This window comes from Gekko japonicus, unplaced genomic scaffold (assembly GCF_001447785.1).
Source record: "Gekko japonicus isolate JY-2015 unplaced genomic scaffold, Gekko_japonicus_V1.1 scaffold2515, whole genome shotgun sequence".
In the NCBI taxonomy this organism is placed as follows: Eukaryota; Metazoa; Chordata; class Lepidosauria; order Squamata; family Gekkonidae; genus Gekko; species Gekko japonicus.
In genome coordinates this window covers 233,948-254,586 of record NW_015174913.1, presented here as the reverse complement: position 1 = coordinate 254,586, position 20,639 = coordinate 233,948, and the positions used below count along the sequence as shown (strand labels likewise).

General features: G+C 46.2%; 1 protein-coding gene across 1 annotated transcript in view; it reads right to left on the bottom strand.

Annotated features, from left to right (window-relative positions):
- Positions 1–11,178, bottom strand: part of LOC107122017 (kallikrein-15-like) — a gene marked incomplete at its 3' end in the record, with an annotated part of 13,250 nt that extends 2,072 nt beyond the window's left edge. Inside the window, exons 1-3 of the mRNA XM_015425036.1 lie at positions 11,071–11,178; positions 5,134–5,287; positions 2,899–3,152 (exon numbers count right to left, since the gene is read on the bottom strand). Coding sequence (XP_015280522.1) covers positions 2,899–3,152; positions 5,134–5,287; positions 11,071–11,122 — 460 coding nt within the window. The remainder of the gene's footprint in view (positions 1–2,898; positions 3,153–5,133; positions 5,288–11,070) is intronic.
- Between the last annotated feature and the right edge of the window lie 9,461 nt (positions 11,179–20,639).

Below are 20,639 nucleotides of genomic sequence, written 5' to 3'. Positions count from 1 at the left end.
GGGCAGAGAGAGAGAGAGAGAGAGAGAGAGAGAGAGAGAGAGAGAGAGAGAGAGAGAGAGACTAACCCAGGTGGCGGCTGGAGGTTTTACAACTGATCTCCAAGCGACAGAAATCAGTTCACCTGGGAAAAGTGGCCACTTTGGAAGGTGGACTCTACGACATTATACCTCACTGAAGAGAAGAAGAAGAGATTGAGTGAAGGGCAGTGTATAAATCCAGAGTCTCAGAGCAGCTTACAAACTCCTTTCCCTTCTCCTCCCCAAAACAGACACCCTGTGAGGTAAGTGGGGCTGAGAGAGCTCTGACAGCTCTTTTCAAGAACACCACTGACAGAACTATGGCTTGCCCAAGGTCATCCAGCAGCTGCGAGTGGAGGAGTGGGGAATCAAACCCGGTTCTCCCATATTAGAGTCTGTGTACTTAACCACTAGGAGCTGCGGTGGCTCAAGTGGTCAAGACGCTGAGCTGCAGGCTGTGGAAGGTCAGTAGTTCAGCAGTTCGAGACCCGAGTATGCCGCATGACGGAGTGAGCTACCATCTCTAGTTCCAGCTCCTGCCAACCTAGCAGTTCGAAAGCAAGAAATTGCAAGTAGATAAATAGGTACCGCTTCGGTGGGAAGGTAACAGCGTTCCATGCGCCTTGGTGTTTAGTCACGCTGGCCACATGACCACAGAAACATCTTCAGACAGCGCTGGCTCTTCGGCTTTGAAACGGAGATGAGCACCGCAACCCTAGAGTCGGACTCGACTGGCTTTCGAGCAAGGGAACCTTTACCTTTACCTTACTTTACCTTACACTACAACTACACCAACCTGGCTCTCAGTCCTTCCCAACCCCCCACCCTCCTCAGGCTCCACCCTACCTGGAGCTGCCAGCCCTAGACTAACCCAAGGTCACTGGGCAAACTTCATTGCAGAGTGGGGATTTGAACTCAGGTCCCCCACCTCTGAGAAACTTTAATCACCACAGCACATGGCCACCACAAACTAATTTGACAACCAAATACCAGTACTAGGGTAAGCAAGAATTTTGTTACTAAGCATATAATTTACAGAATGGCAATAAATAAAATTAATCTTACAGGACATTAATATACCTAGAACAAATCTGGAAGGGGACAGGGAGAAGGATGAGAACATAATAATCAGTTTGCTACATAAAATACAAAAGCGTGAGGATAAAATGGAGGAGAGGAGAACAATGTAAGCTGCCCACTGTGTAGACAGAAGAGGAGATTGGATTTATAACCTGCCTTTCACTACCCGAAGGAGTCTCAGAGTGGTTTACAATCTCCTTTCCCTCCCCCTCCCCACAACAGACACCCTGTGAGGTAGGTGGGGCTGAGAGAGCTCTTTCCAGACCTGCTCTTGAGAGAACAGCTCTGAGAGAACTTGTGACTGACCCAAGGTCACACCAGCAGCTGCATGTGGAGGAGTGGGGACTCAAACCCGGTCCTCCCAGATTAGAGTCTGCACTCCCAAGCCACTACACCCAACTGGCTCTGGGGTATACTGGGGTATAAATGAAGAAAATAAATAATATAGCTGAAGAGGAGGAGCAGATGAAAGGTGGATGTGTGGGTAGGAGAGAAGGAAACACGGAAAAGTGAGGATATGGGGGTACCAGTCAGTGTTCCCTCTAAGCCGTGCGCTTGAGTGCCTTAGCAGCAGCAGCAATCTGGAACCACACAGGGTATTGCACTGCCCATTGCCCATTTGAAGATGACAGCACTTATATTCTTTTCAAGTAGTGAACTGCTCTGCTCAGTAGGATGGGGGGGGGGAATTAGAGGGAACATTGGCAGTCCCCGTGGGTTCCTAAATCACACAACTGGTCCAGCCCATTGGCTGACCCCATGGACAGTGTTTCCAGGGACAGCCTGCCAGAAGATTAAAGATACCCTGGCTGGTAAGTGGGAAGGAGAGAAGGAAGCAAGAAAAGAGGAGATACTATTGGGACTTTCAGGGAAGGGAAAAAAACAGATGATGGAGGAGGGAGAAATGAGATGACCCACTGCAAGTACTTGCAGGTTCCCCATTTGTATCTACATATCTTTGAACATATAGGTTGTACATATAGTACGGACAGTGCTGTTGCTATTAAGGCTGCCAGCTCTGCTTTGGGGAATCCCTGGAGATTTGGGGGCAGTAACTGGGAAGCGCAATCTGGGGAGGGAGTTTAGTGGAGATATGGTGCCATAGAGTTTGCTCTCTGAAGCTGCCATTTCCTCCAAGGGAACTGACTGAGTCCTGTGGTCTGGAGGACATTTGTAATTCCAGGAGAACATCAGGCCCTACCTGTTTGGTAGTGAGCCAGTTTGGTGTACTGGTTAAGTGTGCGGACTCTAATCTGGGAGAACCGGGTTTGATTCCCCACTCCTCCATTTGCACCTGCTGATGTGACCTTGGGTCAGCCACAAGCTCTGGCACAGCTGTCCTTGAAAAAGAGCAGTTTCTGTCAAGAGCTCTCTCAGCCCCACCCACCTCACAGGGTGTCTGTTGTGGGGAGGGGAAGGGAAAGGAGTTTGTAAGCCGCTCTGAGACTCCAAGTGAAGGGCGGGGTATAAATCCAATCTCTTCTTCTTCTTCTTCTTCTACCTTGAGGTTGGTACCCCAAGGGCTGCCAACCTCCAGGTGGGGCCTGGAGATCTCCCGCTATTACAATTGATCTTCAGATGACCAAGATCAGTTCTCCTGGAGAAAATGGCTGCTTTGGAGGGTGGACTCTATGGCACTGTACCCTGCGGAGGCCCCTCCCCTCCCCAATCCCTGCCTCCCCAGGCTCCACCCCCAAAATCTCCAGGTATTTTCCCACCCTGAACTGGCAACCCTACCTAGATAGGATACCTATATTTTTGGATCAGGGAAGCCAAGCCAAGCCAACGTAGTGTACATACCTTGAGCATTTATGGGAGCTCCCCATCCTGATACCAAACACATTTCCCCAGGACTTGCCCTCTGGGAAGACAGTCCCAAAGGCTGTACGTAGCAGTTCAGCCTTGCTGGGGTCATCAGTTTCAGCAGCATGAGATCGTTGTTGTGGGTTGAGCGATTGTATTCAGGGTGGACAATGGCTTTGATCACATGCTTATATTGTTCCGTTCCATCAAAGTGATTTAGGTTTCCTTCTCCGAGCCGGATGCGGACAGCACTGTGAAGGAAGCAACGCAGGTGGGAATTTGCCCTGGACTGTGGATTGGTGGTGCTGATCAAGGAGTTGGGAGCAGAGTGAGGATATATTTTTATTCCCTAGAGATTTCTGGCACTATTCCACTAGTTCAGTTTCAGTTTTGAGACTGAGCATTTCTCCCCCTCATTTCCCTTTCTTAAAAACAAACAAAATTAAAAAGGACCTTTGGTCAACTATCCTATTTGAATTCTCTTCTTTTTTGTACTGCACCTTAAAAAGTTTACAGGATGCCACTACTCTTTCTTCACTCAAAAGCAGGGCTCCCAATTCAGGGTTGGGGATTTCTTGGAGATTTGAGGGTGGAGCCTAGAGAGGGAAGATTTTGGGAAGGGAGCTCAGCAGGAGTGTGGTGCCATACTGTTCGCCTCCAAGCAGGCTTGCCAGCCCCCAGTTTCAGGGGCTTCTTCCCATCATGGACCAGTAGGGTTGCCAAGTCGTACCTCATCCTGAAGCGGGAGACTCCCGGGTCGATCCTGGAGTGCGCGCATCCACGGGTCGATCCTGGAACGCCGCATCCACGTCACCAGGAAGTGACGCGACCACACCGGGCACGCTGGGGGCGGGGCCGTGACCATCCGAGGGAAAACCATAGAGTTTTCCCTCGGATGACTGTGGCCCCGCCCCCAGCGTGCCCAGTGTGGTCGCGTCACTTCCTGGTGACATGCACGTTGGGGTGGAGTTCCCCCCGGGGCCCAATCTGGCGATGGTGGGGAACGGGCCTCTGGGGCGGGGGGTTCCCCGCCCCCCAGGGGGACTTGGCAAGCCTATGGACCAGCTGGCTCATGTGATGTGCAATTCTTGGGAAATTCTTGGATGTCTGGGGGAGCAGGAACCTCTAAGGGGATATGGTATCACTCTATGACTTCTCACTTCCACCTTCCGTTTTCTCCAGTGGAATTGATCTCTGTAGTCTGGATATCAGTTATAATTCCAGGAAAACTCCAGACCTTACCTTGACGCTGGTAACCATAGGCAGGGGTGCTCACCTATTGCGTTCACGTTATTCATTGACTCTTGCCTATTTTTCTTTAAATCAAAGCAATTTTGTCACATTTGAACCATCTGAATCCACCCGACCACTGCAGCCATCCTGAGAGGCCCTGCTTCAAGTGCCCCCGCCATCTTAGGCTAGATGGGTAGCAATCTGAAAAATCCAGTTATGGCAACAGACTTATGGAATTCCTCACGCAGAAAGATCCCTCTGTCCCTCTGTCATTGTCTTCTCTGTCAGATGACTTATCTGTTTCGTCTGATGTTCCTTCGCTGACCTCACTTCCTGTCTATGTGCTTTAATTGTGCATGTGTTTTGCTCAGTTTTAGTTTTTAATTGTTCTTATACTATGTATTCTTTTTAAAAATATATTCATGTTTTGATTGTTCGTCAAGCTAACAAAACAAGCTATTACAAAAATACAAATATTTATTATGGTGTACACATTAGTAAAAGATAAAATAGGTTAAAATAAATGATCCAAATATCAGACTTTTAAAACTTTTTACACGGACAGCCGATAGTTTTACATATATAATTGATGGGTATATCTTATGACCAGTAGACCATGCACGTTTCGGCCCCTTAGGGCCTTCCTCAGTGGTCAATATTACTATCGTAAAACAACACACATCCAGAAATAAATATATGAATAAAGATTTTCTTTAGAGCCAGGTGTTGCTTTCTCATGTGATGTGCAATTGCTAAAAGTTTACACAGTAGGCCATGGATAATCTCTCATGGTAACTGCACATGATCTCCAAATTGTTCTGGTAACAAATATCCAATGTGTCTGGATGTGTGTCTCTTCCATCAAAGGTAGTAATCAAGTTTAAAGGCAGCATTAAAATGTTTTAAATAAATAAATAAATAAAATGCTGTCATCCCTGCCCACCCCAGAGAAACCGCAAGCATACATGCCCACCTTCATTCCTCCCTGTGCCCACCTACCCATTATTGCAGTGAGCTGCCGTGAGTACCCAGCTCTGATCTAGGAGGATGGCTCCGCAGTAGAAAGAGAAGGATCTGAAGATGGCCGCTTGCCATGGCTGAGAGTGGGGAACGCAGGGGTGTCCCTTGGGTGGTGAGCCATTCTTGGCAAGCACTTAAAAACAACCAGGCATGAGTAAGAAACATGAGTCAATTAACAACTTTCTCTAACTTTTAGATGTGCTCACCCACACACACACACACACACACACACCACACTCCTCATGGCTTCCATGCGGAGCTCTGCTTCCATTATTGTTTTACAAGATTTCCCATGGCATCCTAAGCAGAGTTACTCCCTTCTAAGCCAATTGACTTCAACTAGTTTCGAAGGGTGTAATTTGCCCTGACCTAGATAGCCCAGGCAAGCCCAATCTCATCAGATCTCAGAAGCTAAGCAGGTTCAGCCCTGGTCAGTATTCGGAGCGGAGTCCACCAAGGAAATCCAGGTTTGCTATGCAGACGCCGGCAATGGCAAACTACCTCTGAACATCTCTTGCCTTAAAAACCCTATGGGGTTGCCATAAGGCAGTTGCGACTTGATTTGGGGGGGGGGGAATCTTTTGCTTAGCACTGCACTGTTTGTGAAGCTTTAAGACCACCTTTCTTGAGTTTCCATACAATGCTGTTCTGATAGTCCAGTTTGCTGTAGCTTTGAATTCTGTGACATTTTGTTTGGGTTTAAATCTCTTTTAAAAGTTTCTTACTTGTATGGAGAGGTTCATGGGATTGACCACATGGATTAATCAAACTATGCATTCCATTGACAAATGCCTAGTTGGTTTTCAGACGCACACTCCGGTGAATTTGACTGAGGAATCTCAATCAAATTCTTAAAGGTATTTTACTTGTCTGAGGTTGGATCCTGTGTCTCCTTGTCACTAAGGGGGGGTGTCTTATGATACTCTTCTATTAAGTCTTCCTCCGGGGGAGAATTCTAATAAGTCTTCCTCCAAAGGACAAAGACTATATCTGGTGGAGAAAACCTCCCTCTGATGGCAAAAAGTCCAGTTTCTGTTGGAAGAACGCTTGGTAGAAGGGAGTCACAGGATCCAATGTAGTGGACGGGAGTCATAGAATAATAAAAAATAAATAAAAAATCATAATAATAATTTAAAAAAAAGAATGGGATCAGTGCTCCCTCTAAGGTGAATTAATGTGAGCTAGCTCACATCTTTTTAGCCTCCGGCTCACACATTTTTGTCTTAGCTCAGGAAGGATGGGGCTCCAGAGCAAACTAATTTATGCAGTAGTCAAATTGCTCGCTCACAACTTTAATGCCAATAGCTCAAAAAGTAGAATTTTTGCTCACAAGACTCCACAGCTTAGAGGGAACATTGAATGGGATCTAACCAGATTCTCTGCTGCTGAAAAGGGGAGAAAGTGATCCATTTTGAGCACCAAGAAGGCTGTACTCTGAATCATGGGACACGCATGGACAAAAGCCAAGTGAGATAGGGGCTGTAGTAAGGAGGGGGACTGGGCAAGATATGTAATTTTTTGTGTATATGTGCATGTGTGTGCGCGCATGCCTGGTAGTGGCTGACTTGTGGTGACCCCTAGTGGGACTTGGAGGCAAGAGATGTTCAGAGAGGTGGCTTGCTATTGCCTGCCTCTACATCATGGCCCTGGTATTCCTTGGAGGTCTCGCATCCAAGTACTTGCTAGGATTGGCCCTACTTAGCTTCTGATATCTGACAAGATTGGGCTTGCCTGGGCTATCCAGGCCAGGGCAAGACTGGGCAAGACTGAGCAAAAATGCTCACTGGATCCAACCTGTGAGATCCAACCAGTTTTTGTTTTTGCACAGAACAACAGATGAGTTTCTCGAGGATGGCCACGTGGGCCACAGAGAACAGCCTTCAGCAAACTGCTTTCTTCAATCAAGGGGTATGTTCCTGAGTGCGGCCTTCCCTCAGCACCTTTTCATATACAAAGGCGTTTGGGCTATGAAGGGATGGTCGGTCAACATTTATGCCAATAAAACATGATGTGCATGAAGCTAGAAGGTATGGTTACCACCCAGCCTCTCCAGAAAGCAAGCACGTAGAGAGCCTCAGTCTGTGCAAACAGATCACAGGGGAGGGTATCAGGTGCCAACCACAGGAACCAATATGCATGGAATATGCAATGGCACCTAGGTTTTGGCCACTGTGTGGCACAGAGTGTTGGACTGGATGGGCTATTGGCCTGATCCTACATGGCTTCTCTTATATTCTTATGAAACCCCTGTGCTGATCCAGACTTGTACACCATACAGTGGCAGGAACCACAGTCACTACACCTTTCATTTATTCCACCAAGAAGAAGAGGAAGAGGAGGAGGAGGAGGAGGAGGAGGAGATTGGATTTATACCCCGCCCTTCACTCAGAGTGGCTTACAAACTCCTTTTCCTTCCCCTCCCCACAACAGACACCCTGTGAGGTAGGTGAGGCTGAGAGAGCTCTGACAGAAACTGCTTTTTCAGGAACAGCTCTGATGGAACTATGGCTTGCCCAAGGTCATCCAGCAGCTGCAAGTGGAGGAGTGGGGAATCAAACCTGGTTTTCCCAGGCTAGAGTCCATGCACTTGACCACTACACCAAAGTGGCTCTCACAGGGCAGTGGACATGGCTCTTACTGGCTCCATTTTATTCTCAGCACAGTCTTGTGAGTTAAATTGGGGAGGGGGCCATAGTTCAGTGGTAGAAAATCTGATTGGTGTGCGAAAGGTCCCAGGTTGAATCCTCAGCATCTCCACTTCAAAGGATCTGGCAGTAGGTGACGTGAAATACCTCTGCCTGAAGCTCTGGAGAGCCACTCCCAGTCTCCGAGTAGACAATATTGACCTTGATGCACCAAGGGTCGGATTCAGTATAAGACAGCTTCATGTGTTCAAGTTAAGCTGAGAAGGAGTGACTGGGGGTGGGCCTTGCACACAGAAGGTCCCAGGTTCAGTCCGCTGCATCTCCAGTAAAAAGGATCTGATAGTAGGTGATGTGAAATACCTCTGCCTGAGACCCTGGAGAGGCAGTGCCAGACAATTCTGACCTTGACAGACCAATGGTCTCACTCAGTAAAAGGCAGCTTCATGTGTGCTCCAGTGACTAGGGTTGTCATCCTCACGATGGGGGTGGGGTTTTCCTTGATTTCAGGGCCCCAACCCGCTGCCGGCCAGCTGGCTGGTGGGGGGAGCCCTGCCCACAAAGAGCCCCACCGCGCCCGGGATGATGACATCACCTGGAGGTGATGTCATTGTGCTGGGCACATTGTGCGGGGGATGCTCTAGCATTTGGCTAAAAACTCTATGGTGACCATACAGTGAACACAGACGATCCCGGGCAGCAGGATGCCCACAGAGTGACCATATGGCCCCCTCCTCAACTTAGTTCACAAGATTGTGCTGAGAATAAAATGGAGCCAGTAAGAGCCACGTCTACTGCCCTGTGCTATGGTGACCAAAGAGTGACCACAGAAGATCACGGGCAACACACTCAGTCTGACTCCTCTAAGCTGAGTTGGTGTGAGTTAGCTCACAGTTTTTTCGCCTCCGGCTCACAGATTTTTGACTCAGCTCAGGGAGGATGGCTCCAGAGCAAACTGATTTATGCAGTAGCCAAATCGCTCGCTCACAATTTTTATGCCAGTAGCTCACAAAGCAGAATTTTTGCTCACAAGACTCCACAGCTTAGAGGGAACATTGCTCTCTAGTCACTTCAACCCAGGCATGTGACTTTTCTCTGCTCACAATGTACCCAAAAGTCAGCCCCTGCCTAGGCTGCTGTTCAAAAGAATGTCCCATGGATTGGAGGCATTTGCTGCTCTGGAAAAGACCTTGAGGCGTTTGTTTTATAGGGAAGCAAGGAAAGGTACCAATGATTTAAACAGGAGCGTAAGTAGGCCCAAGCCTGACATCAACTCCCTGGCATCTACACACCATAATGGGGCACTCTTCATAACCTCTCCTCCCTGCTGCTTAGGTCATCAGACCTGTTCCTCGGGTTGCCAACTGCAGCCTGGGGAATTTCTGGAGATTTGGGGGTTGGTCTGTGGAGGGGGGAATCTGTGGAGGGGTTTCACCTAGAATCTATGGTATACCATAGAGTTTGCCCTCCAAAGCAGCCATTTTCTATGAAGGGACTGACCTCTGTAGTCTAGAGATCACCTATAACTCTGGGAGATCTTCAGACCCCATCTGGAGGTTAGCGGCCCTGCCTGTTCCCCCAATCTTCTTCTGGCAGAGTTATTCTCCTGGCCATGCAAGTGAAGCAGGGATGCCAACCTCCAGGTGGGACCTAGGGACCTCCCAGAATTACAGCTCATCTCCAGACTACAGAGATCCTTTCCCCTGGAGAAAATTGATGCTTTGGAGGGTGGACTCTGTGGCATTGTACCCCAGTGGGGTCCCTGTCCACCCTAGTATCCACCACAGATCTCCAGGAGTTTCCCAACCTGGAGTTGACAGCCCCCCAATAGGGTTGTCAGGTCCCCCCTGGCCACCGGCAGGGAATGGAGGGGGTTAGGGTTGCCAGATCCAGGTTGGGATTGGGAAACTCCTAGAGAATTGGGAGTGGAGCCTGGGGAGGACAGGGACATCAGTGGGGTACAATGCCACAGGGACCACCCTCCAAAGCAGCCATTTTCTCCAGGGAGTTCGGTGCATAACCCAGCTTCTGGGAAATCTCCACTTTCATTTTTTGAAAATTAAGTTTCTAATGCTTAGGGCTTGGTGGTAGGTGAGCAATGCCTAGAGAGGCCTATGAGGCCTGGTGTGGTGGGTTCATCAGGTACCCTCAAGATCAGGCTTCATTGCCCCCTCCCTAGGACTTGCAGAAGCAAAGCAGAGGATGCAAAACATTCAAATACATGCAAATTTGATACATGCAAATGTGATAAGTTGCCTAATTCAGATAGGATTTTGGGGAGGTAAAGAATTGTTTAGCAGGTACTAACAAATTTAAAAGCCTTAATAATGGATCATTGCTGAAAATCTTTTACCTGATGCACAAGTTAAAATACCAGTTCAGACTGACTTTCTTTCGATTACCATATCAGTAGGTTTCCTCAGCAGTAAAAAAATACAGGCCTAGGGTTGGTCCAGGGTGAAAAACTTCTAGAGATTTTTTTGGGGGGGGAGCCTGGGGGGGGAGGGACCTCAGTGGGGTGCTTTTATGTTTATATAGCTGTATTTCTCCTATATGGTATTGTATGGGAGTTCCAGTCACACAGAACTCCCAGTCTCTCCTTTGTTTTGCCCCACAAGGAATGAAGTAAAATTTCCCATGACTCTACAGCAGTGATACCCAACATAGTGCCCATAGGAGTCATGGGGTCCACCAATATGTTTCTTGATGCCCTCTTCTTTCTCCCTCAAAACATCTCTTCCTCAAAACAGTCAAATCTCAATATTCTTCATGTCAATGAAGTAAGAAGAAGAAGAAGAGATTGGATTTATACCCCATCCTTCACAAACTCCTTTCCCTTCCCCTCCCCACATTAGACACCCTGTGAGGTAGGTGGGGCTGAGAGAGCTCTGACAGAAACTGCTCTTTTTCAAGAACAGCTGTGCCAGAACTATGGCTTGCCCAAGGTCATCCAGCAGGTGCAAGTGAAGGAGTGGGGAATCAAACCCAGTTCTCCCAGATTAGAGTCCACACACTTAACCACTACACCAAGAAGAGCCCAAGCAGGAAACACCTATTCAGAAATAGCAGAATCTATCTTAGAAGAAGGCTTGAAACCTCTCAACTTTTTTTGATTGAACTGAACCCTCATGGCAGCCATTTTGGTGGACCACTCCCTGACTGTTCTCAAAACTCCAAAGCTGCCTACGAGTTCAACAAGTTGAGGACTGCCTGCCCTAGAGGAAAATAGGGCTCTACACATTCATTTTCATTCAAATATCACACAAACTCTTACCCAAAGAGGAAACCAAGAGCAGAATAAAGACATGGATGATCAAGGCTGTCATGGCGACGGACTGTGTCAGGTGATGTTTGGTCCCTTGAAAAAGAAAAAGGAAGATCTTCAGCTGGAATTTACTTCTGTGGTTTAAATCCCAGTGTGATGTAGCGGACACAGGGCTACATTTAGACTAGCAAGATCTGGATTTACTCCCTTACTCACTGAATCACAGTTAAGACACGGCATTTTATATAACACTTGAGAGTGTTCCAAGTGCTTTGCATACATTATCTGGCTGCAGTCCATAGAAACGACCTAGGAAGGTAGGTCAGGGGCTAAGAAAGCTGATCCGACTAAGTCCATCTGTTTTTTGTGATAAAGGGAAAATTCAAGCCATGGACTTCCAAGTTTGCAGTTTACAGTGCAATCCAAGTCAGTCTACTTGGAACTCTGTCCCAGGTACATGAGGGGGCTTACTCCCAGATACACAGGCATCAGTTTGCAGCCAAGGTTTGTTTTTATGACTCCCTTCAGCTAAGTTGGATCTTACAGCTGCCTTCCAACAAGTTTCCCTCGAACCGTGAGAGACTTCCTTCAACAAAAAAGATTTTTCTCTATCAGAGGAAGCCTTTCTCCACCTTTGAAGCGAAACTTAGCAAAAGAGAGCAAGATTCGAGTCCAGTGCCACTTAAAGACCAACAAGATTCCTAGGGTATCAGCTTTTGACAGTCAAACTCCCTTGGTCAGATCTGACTCTCGATGCCTTCTACCTGGGAATCTGGTTGCTATCTGAAGGTGCCACTGCATTCGAATCTTGCTATTCTACTGCATACCAGTGTTCCCTCTAAGCTGAGTTAGTGTGAGCTATCTCACAGCTTTTTAGCCTCCGGCTCACACATTTTTGTCTTAGCTCAGGACGGATGACTCCAGAGCAAACTAATTTATGCAGTAGCCAAATTGCTCCCTCACAACTTTAATGCCAGTAGCTCACAAAGTGGAATTTTTGCTCACACATAGACCACAGCTTAGAGGAAGCATTGCTGCAGACCAACCCACCTTACCTGCCTGAGATTGGCAAAAGAGAGTCATAAGATCCACTTAGCTGAAGGGAGGCATATGATCTAACCCATATATTCTTAGCAATTATCGTACACCCTGGGGAGGGGCCACAGTTCAGTGACAGAGCCTCTGCTTTCGCATCCAGAAGGTCTTGGGTTCAACCCCTCAACTTCCTTACCTTTCCCTGTAACAACAGCCTACAAGCCATAGGTTGGGAGTATTTTATAAGTAATTTATAACTGCATAAATAAATATGGCTAAATCTCGCATGTAGACTTTTTAAAAATCTTGCCTGATAGTAAATCCTTTAGTTTCTGCTGCTCCGAGATGTTCTGTAGACGGTCAGTTCAGGGAATAACACATTGGTTGCAAAATGAGGTATAACAGGAGCAACTAAAAAGGACATGGGCAACTGAGTCAACTTGATCTTTACAGTAAGTGCAGAACCGTTTCTCGGGAGGAGGGAGGTTTCCCACTAAAACCACCCTTCATCTCAGTGGAAGGCAATGCATTGTATCTAAGTAACAGGAAAGAGCGACAATTCTTTGGAACTGTTAAATAGAAAAAAACTATTTAGACAATTCAAGCATTTTCTGATCAGATAAATGGAAGTGAATAGGGGAACATTTCCTATCATCTTGGAGATTTAGCATAACCCAATCTTTTAAAAACAATCGATTCTGTAAGGTTAACGGAGACTTTTCCCCCCAGTGAGTCCCTGGAATTTAGGCTCAGGTTTAATATGGCAAACTTTGAGTCAATTGGGCTAAGCCAAGTTCCCAACCAAGAGTCAGCTGTTACTAATTGCAGTAAAGATAGTAGAGCATTAGATCCAGTTTAGCTGAAGGGTGATCTAACCCATAAATTCTTAGTAACTATCCTATAACATGGTAAGGGGCCACAGTTCAGTGACAGAGCCTCTGCTTTTGCATGCAGGTCTTGGGTTCAACCCCTCAGCTTCCTTGGGTTAAAAGGAACAGGTAGTGGGTAAAAAGAATTAAGAAGAGGGTCTGACCTGTTCCCAAGAGAGAATCTTCTTTCCTTCAGTATGGAGCTTCCAAAGCCGCCCCTTTATGCCGCAGAGGAGGGAACAAAATCAGGTTACGTCACTGCCTTGATGGACCTGGTCTGTTGCAAACCCTGCAAAACTAAGGCATCTTATTCCCAAGCCACTCACTTTTAACCCACTGATGGGCCCAGCCCAAGGCACGATGCTGGTTCTATTCATTGCCAGTTCTTAATGAAAAGGTAGCCGATCAAAGCCCTCTCTAATTAGGCTGGCAATTGTTAGTAACAAAGATGCTCTGGTTTTCGCTTTCCCCATCGCGTCCTCAAGAGAGTTACATTATTCGCCATTGTGGGTTTTGATATTTTTTTGGCTATCTGTTGTTCTTTACAGTCTCGAGGAGGGACCGATCAGTTGCTTTCTAACCAAAACAGCACCTAATGGTAACTTGAGGGTAACTGTGTGATGGATCCTGGCTTTTGTTTGGAGGCTCAGGTTCCCTCAGTGGCTTGCAGTGCCTTTTGTCAGCTGATCCTGTCAGCTGTAGCTATGGGCATTCCTCAAAAACCATGATTTGGCTGCAGTAATCCGTGCTCTGATCAAATCTCAGGTTGGATTATTGTAAAGGGCATGCCTTTGAAAACTGCTTGGAAGCTTCAGTTGATCCAGAATGTGCCTCCCAGACAGGTTATTATCAGCGGCTAGATAACACAGTTCGAAGGCAGCATGGTATAGTGTGATCTTGTCACATCTCAGAAGCTAAGCAGGGTCAGTACTTGAATGGGAGACTGCCAAGGAAGACTCTGCAGAGGAAGGCAACGACAAACCACGCCTGCTTCTCCCTTGCCTTGAAGGCCCCTTGCTAGGTTCACCTTAAGTTGATTGCGACTTGATGAGACATACATTTGTAGATACAGGGATCATATCACCCTTTTGATGAAAGATCTACGTTGGCTGCTTATCTATTTGTGATTACAATGTAAAGTGCTGGTTCTTACCTGTAAGGCCCCAAACGGGGGTGCTCAAAGAACCTCCTCCTCTGATACTGTTCAGCCTGGCCAGTTAAAATCCTCTTCCTCAAGCTTTCCTTTCTGTGCCTCCACTGCAGAGGTGAGGCAAGTGGCGACCAGAGACAGAGCTTTTTCAGTGGTGTCACCTCTCCCATGGAACACCCTCCTCCTTGTGGCTCGCCTAGCACCTACCTTACTTTCCTATAGGCGCCAGGCCAAAATATTTATCTTTACAAAGGCTTTTATCTAAAGGGGTTCCATCTTGTCTGGCTGTTTCACGTTCTACTCCTTGCCCAAGGCCTGTTTTAGCAGTATTCGTCTAGTCTGTGTTGTTTGTTTTATGTGCTTGTTGTTGTTTATATTAATTGACTGGGCTTGTTTTATTGGTGTGATTCGGTTTTATTGACTTGTTTATTGTCTTGGTTTTGTTTTATTGTTTGAGCTCCTGTGAAGAGGCAACATACGCCAGATGTTCTGGGAAGAGACGATCCAGTATCCAGCCAAAGGCATTACGTTTTCTCAAAAGAGGGCAGTGATTTCCACTTGTTTCCCCCCTCCCGCTGGAGCTGACTGAGGCTGCCAAAATTTTGGTCCTGGAGATTAGCATACCCTTTGGGAACAGCAGACTAGGCAAAGTGGGAGACATTACCAGTCCCTCTTAATGGGCTTTTCTACATTCTTATTTGCCTCTCTTGTGTGTTTCTGTTGCTTGGGGGGGGGGTTCTGTTTCACATGTGTTTTGCTCCCTCTAGAGGTCGATTCGATATTACATCTGTTTATGTCTGTCATAAAAATCTGCAGCAATGTAATATTGAATCAACCGCTAGAGGGAGCAAAACATATGCACAACAGAACGCTCCATGAGCAACAGGACGACCCAAGCAAGGAAAATGAGAACGTAGAAAAGCCTGAAGTAACTTAAGTGTCCTTAAATCTTCACAGGATCTGTGGTTGGGGACAGAGCATTAAGACTTAGTTTGGAAATAAGTCACCCCAGTGCTGAAAAATCTGCATTTCGGGTGGTCCAAAATGTGGCAACCAGGTTTTTGTTGGGGCTTGGAAACAGGGACAATATCTCCCTCATACTGAAAAGTCTACAGTGGCCACCAATTTGGTGTAGTGGTTAGGAGCACAGACTCTAATCTGGGAGAACCAGGTCTGATTCCCCACTCCTCCACATGCAGCCAGCTGGGTGACCTTGGTTCTTTCAAAGCTATTCTCTCACGAGCAGTTCTTGAAAGAGCTCTCTCAGCCCCACCTACCTCACAGGGTGTCTGTTGTGGGGAGGGGAAAGGAAAGGAGATTGTAAGTCACTCTGAGACTCCTTTGGGTAGTGAAGGTTGGGGTATAAATCCATCCTCCTCTTCCTTCTCAGGCACAATTCAAAGTGCTGGTGTTTACCCTTAAGGCCCTAAACAGCTTGGGGCCAGGGCAGCTGAAGGGCTATCTCCTCTCATAGTATCCAACCCACTTATTAATAGATGCCTCTCATGTCCAGCTCTCTGCCCTTGACTTCAGAGCTGAGGTGAGTGGCAACTACAGACAGGGCATTTTTGGTGGTGACACCTGTGGAATGCCCTTCTCCTTGTGGGTTGCCTGGTAATTAAACTACTCTCTTTTAGATGCCAGTCACAATTGTATCTTTTTTTACTCAGGCTTTCAATCAGGGTGTGGGTTGCTGTTTTTTTAAATAATTTTTAGTGATTTACTTCTAGTTTTATGGATAGTTTTATGCTGGTTCTATCCCTGGGCTGGTTTTGTTTGTAGATATTTATAACATTATTTAAATTAGTTTTAGAGGACAGCTGTGTTGGTCTGCAGTAGAACAGCTAAATTTGAGTCCAATAGCAACTCAACAAGATTTTTTGGGGTATCGGGTTTCAAGAGTCAAAGTTCCCTTAATTGTAAGCGGCCTCAGGCAGAACTTTCTGATGAGGAACTACAGATATACATGAACAGTTTAACCACCAGAAGTGTGCAGTTCTGAAGCTGCCACCACAGAGCAGCTGGAGGAGTTAACATCACTACCAAGATCAACAGGATGACAAGATCACAGGTTGGATCCCACCAACTTTTCTCCTGGTGAAAAAGCGATGGGGGGTCCCGTCCCCCCTTTTACCATCCTTGTGGATCATGGGACCAGAATATACAAAAGCCATGTGGGATGAGAGTTGTACTAAGGTGGGGAGATCAAGTGAAAAAGCTGCCTGGATCCAACCCCTTATGATTATTTTGACCTTTCCAACTCCGGCTTGCATTGAGACAGGTGTTTCCTTTCACATGGACTGCAGGATGGATGGGTATCCATTCTTCCACCTTCCAAACCCTCTGTGCAGACCTCTCGATTCTGAGTCTGAAACCTGCCTGCTTCTTTGTTCTAAAGAGCACCAGGTTTTGTCAGGTTTGCAGAGAACCAGCTATGCACAAGATCTGTGTTATTTTTCAGTCCAAATGCCTATGCTTGAGAAAGGAATGTGCTGATACGCCAGATTTAAAAACAGCAACTGGTAGATCTAGTAAAGGCCTGACCTGGATGGGCCAGGCTAGCCTGACCTCGTCAGCTCTCGGATGCTAAGCTGGGTCGGCCCTGGTTAGTATTTGGATGGGAGACCATCCAGGAAGCGCAGGATTGCTTTGCAGAGGCAGGTAAGTGGCAAACCACCTGTTTGTCTCTTGCCTTGAAAACCCTCCAAGGTCACTATGTGGGCTGCAACTCAATGGCACTTTCCACCAGGTTCAGTATAAAGGCATCAAATTAATTCGGATGCATTTCTGATTCAACAGAATCAATGCAGCAGCTGCTGTTCTACATGCTGTTCTACATTTATACTGGCTCTATGCGGCTCCTGGGGGAAAAAATCTTAAAGGAAGTCGTTGCTCTTTGCAAAGGATGCCCTCTACTGGCCTTTGGCTTTACAACTGGTTTATATTACTTAGAACGGCTGTTAAATCCCAAGCCCTGATCTGGATGACCCAGATCTGGATGACCCAGATTAGCATGATCTCTTCAAATCTTAGAAGCTAAACAGGGTCAGCCCTGGTTACTACTTGGATGGTGTCGTGGGAAAATGTGTGGCTGCACGTGTCTGTGAATGCGTTTCTACCCATGCCACCCACACTCTCCCTGGTTTGCGTGTCCCCTGAGTGTTGCCTCCTTACCAAAGGCAGAGGTGTAAGCTTGGAAACCGCTAAGCGCGGGGAGAGACACTCAAAGGTCTCTTCTTAAAATAAAACTTATCTTTATTAAAATAAAAACATTCAAAGATTTACCAACACAGTACACTCCTATATTTCCTAAATGATGATAGTGAAAATGCAGACAATGAACATGCAAGCAAAGTCCCCCCCAAAAAAGGCATGCAGAAAAACGAGAGGCCTTCCGGGCTGCCCCCTAAAGTCTCCAGAGAGTAAAAACCCCTCCTGATCCTGTTGGGACTGACTAGTATTTATACCAAATGATCAAAGAGGTCCCCCAATAATTAAATTACAGTTGTAAATTAACATTTTGAAGTTTTAGAGGAGATTGCTTCCTTGCGTCTCACACAACAAAAGTTACAATTTTATTTACAGGATCAGTATAGTGTCATTGGGGTTTTTTTCCTGGTGTTCCCATGAGAGATAAACTGTTCTTTGATGTTATCTCTGAGATGGAAGTGGGGTGTGTGAACGCCTGTATCTCAGGAGTTCGTTTGCCTACCGGATTGAAGTCTGTCACTGCCCAAATGGCCTTTCCTGCCAGCTGCAGTTTATTGCCTAGGAAATTGTGGGTCTCACACTTGTGGAAATTTACATTGATTCCGATTCTGGGAATGGAATGTGTGAACTTTTGCGTGCGTGACCAAGAGATTTTCCTGGAACAAAGGGTTTGCAAAGAATCATGGTTTGGTTCAGTGAAGCAGGCCAAGCCTGTTTGCTGGTTTGCTAGCAAAGACAGGGACAGATATATGGATTTTATAAACTATTTGGTTCATTTTTAAACCCAAACCTTCTAAATTTCTAAAATTTCTTACCACAGATGGGAGACTACCAAAGAAGTCCAGGGTTGCTACGCAGAGGCAGGCAATGGCAAACCACTTCTGAATGTCTCTTGCGTTAAAAACCCTACGAGTTCACCATAAATTAGCTGCAACCTGATAATGCTTTCCACCAGCAACATCAATTCCCAAAAAGCAGTTTCACAGCCCTATAAACGAAGCCCTGTTTAGTTATCACGGTACAGAGATTGTTCTAATTGATGTGTGTCTGCATTCCACTGTAGGGACCCAGAGTCTAATGCAGTTCCCCAGGCATGTATCTTCCAAATGGAGAAAAGGAAGAGAGGGAGATGGCATTCATATTCCACAGACACAAGTACATGCAATACATGGTGCATACCTACTAAATCCTGTTATCTATGAACCAGCCTTCAGGCTGGGCATGTGGGTCAGACTCAGCCAGGAACCAACACAGAACTTGGATAGTACTTGAGATTTAACAAGCATCCCTGGGTGTGTGTGTGTGGGGGGGGAAGACAGAATTGGACCATTCTCCTCAAATCTCTGCATTTTAAACTAGGTGCAGGAGGAAATTACCCTGTGGAATTCGCTAAATGATGCAATTTTGGCCATTAGATTAGTGGACTTCGAAAGGAGATTAGACAAATTCAGGGAAATAGGTCTATCAACAGCTATTAGCCACAATGACTAAACAAAACAATGCTCTACTGGCTGGCTTGCAAGCCCCTATAGAGCCAGCACTTTTGGCTACTTTCAGAACGACTTGTTGCTAGTGTGCACACATGGGAAGCAAGACCATTGTGATGACAAGGGTGGGGGTGCCTTTCCTTGCTCATTAGATGAAGGGTGCCCTGGAAAGAATCCAGTAAAGGCTCCCACCAATCAGGGGATCTCCTGAGAACATCTAGATTGACCCATTAAGAAGTGTTCCTAAGCACAGTAGTGGTGAAAGTGTTGACTTATGGCGACAGTGTAGGGTTTTCAAGACAAGAGATGTTCAGAGGTGGTTTGCTATTGCCTGCTCTGCATGGCATTTCTGGATTTCTTTGGTGGTCTCACATCCGAGTCCTAACCAAGGCCAACCCCACATCTTCCAAGATCTGATGAGATCAGGCAAGCCTGGACTATCCAGGTCAGAGAACAGTACTAGCCCGCTAAAATATTATATATATATATATATATAACATTCAGAATGTAAACTTTAGGGAATACCTTATAGAAAACCAGGTTGCATCCATGCAGTCCAGCATACAGGAAGAGATGAAGACAAATATCCTAGTAAAATATATTGTACTAAAAGAAGCTCCTAAAAATTCTTTATAAAGTTTATTGTAAAACAAAGAGGGGGAAAGGGTACTGGATTCAAAAAGGGGTAGAAAAAGGGAACAAAATAAAAATACAGGGCGGGGGGAAACCACACAATACCATAGCACAGACTTTCAAACAAAGAGCAATAGTGTTGGTCTACCTTAGTTAGATTCATGGGAGTAGCCATGTTGGTCTGATGCAGCAGAAAAAATTTCGAGTCCAGTGGCACCTTTAAGACCAACAAAGTTCAGTTTTAGGTATAAGCTTTCATGTGCACACTTCAAGGCCTAAGCTTTCGTATTCTGAAGTGTGCTTGCACATGAAAGCTTATACCTTGAATAAAATTTTATTGATCTAAAAGGTGCCACTGGATTCAAACTTTGTTTTGATAGTTATACTTTACTTAGATTCCTCTAAGAATGTGCAGAGTTCCTCTCAATAACAAGATTGCCGGGGGGGGGGGTCAACTTTCACCCAGCATCCTGTGGTCACCAGATTCACACAGGTCTAATGGGACAAGAGAAAATCCAACCCCCCCAAAAAATATTTATAGACCAAATAGACCAGCCTATTTTCTAAGTGACTAGCCAGTTTAACCAATCCAATGCACAGCCCCATCCTCTGATGTCAGAGGCTGTTATCAGAAAGTTACTCAAATGATAGTACCTCCTGCCAAGCAGCTGTTAATGACCCTGAACTTCCATGACAAACAGTTGGTCAATTTAGTAGTTTCCATATTGTTGACTTAGGGGTTCAAGGCTGATTCCACTGGAAAGGTGGAATTAGAAGGTGACTGGCCCAACATCACTCAATGAGTTTCATGGCTAAGTGGAAATTTGAACCCGGGCCTCCCATGTCCTAGTGCAATACACTCTAACCACTCCAGACATGGAGCTTCAGTCCAGAGCAGTCTTTTAAAACTGCCCTGACTAATCAAGAAGATAACTACCTAGTGTATTTGCAGAACTACAAGATCACTATTTGGCAGACAAGCCCTGCTGATTGAGTTACATGGATTTCTTTATGCCAAACTCTGGTTCAGATACTACCATCTATTCTTCCATCTAGTCCCTTCTCCCTTCTGTCTCCACTTTGTCACTATACCTCACATTTCCAGCATGTAAAAGGGATTCTCCAACCTTGGAAAACCTGTGGGCACTATGGAATTTTGAGGAACGTTGGTGGGCACCAACACAAAATGGCTGC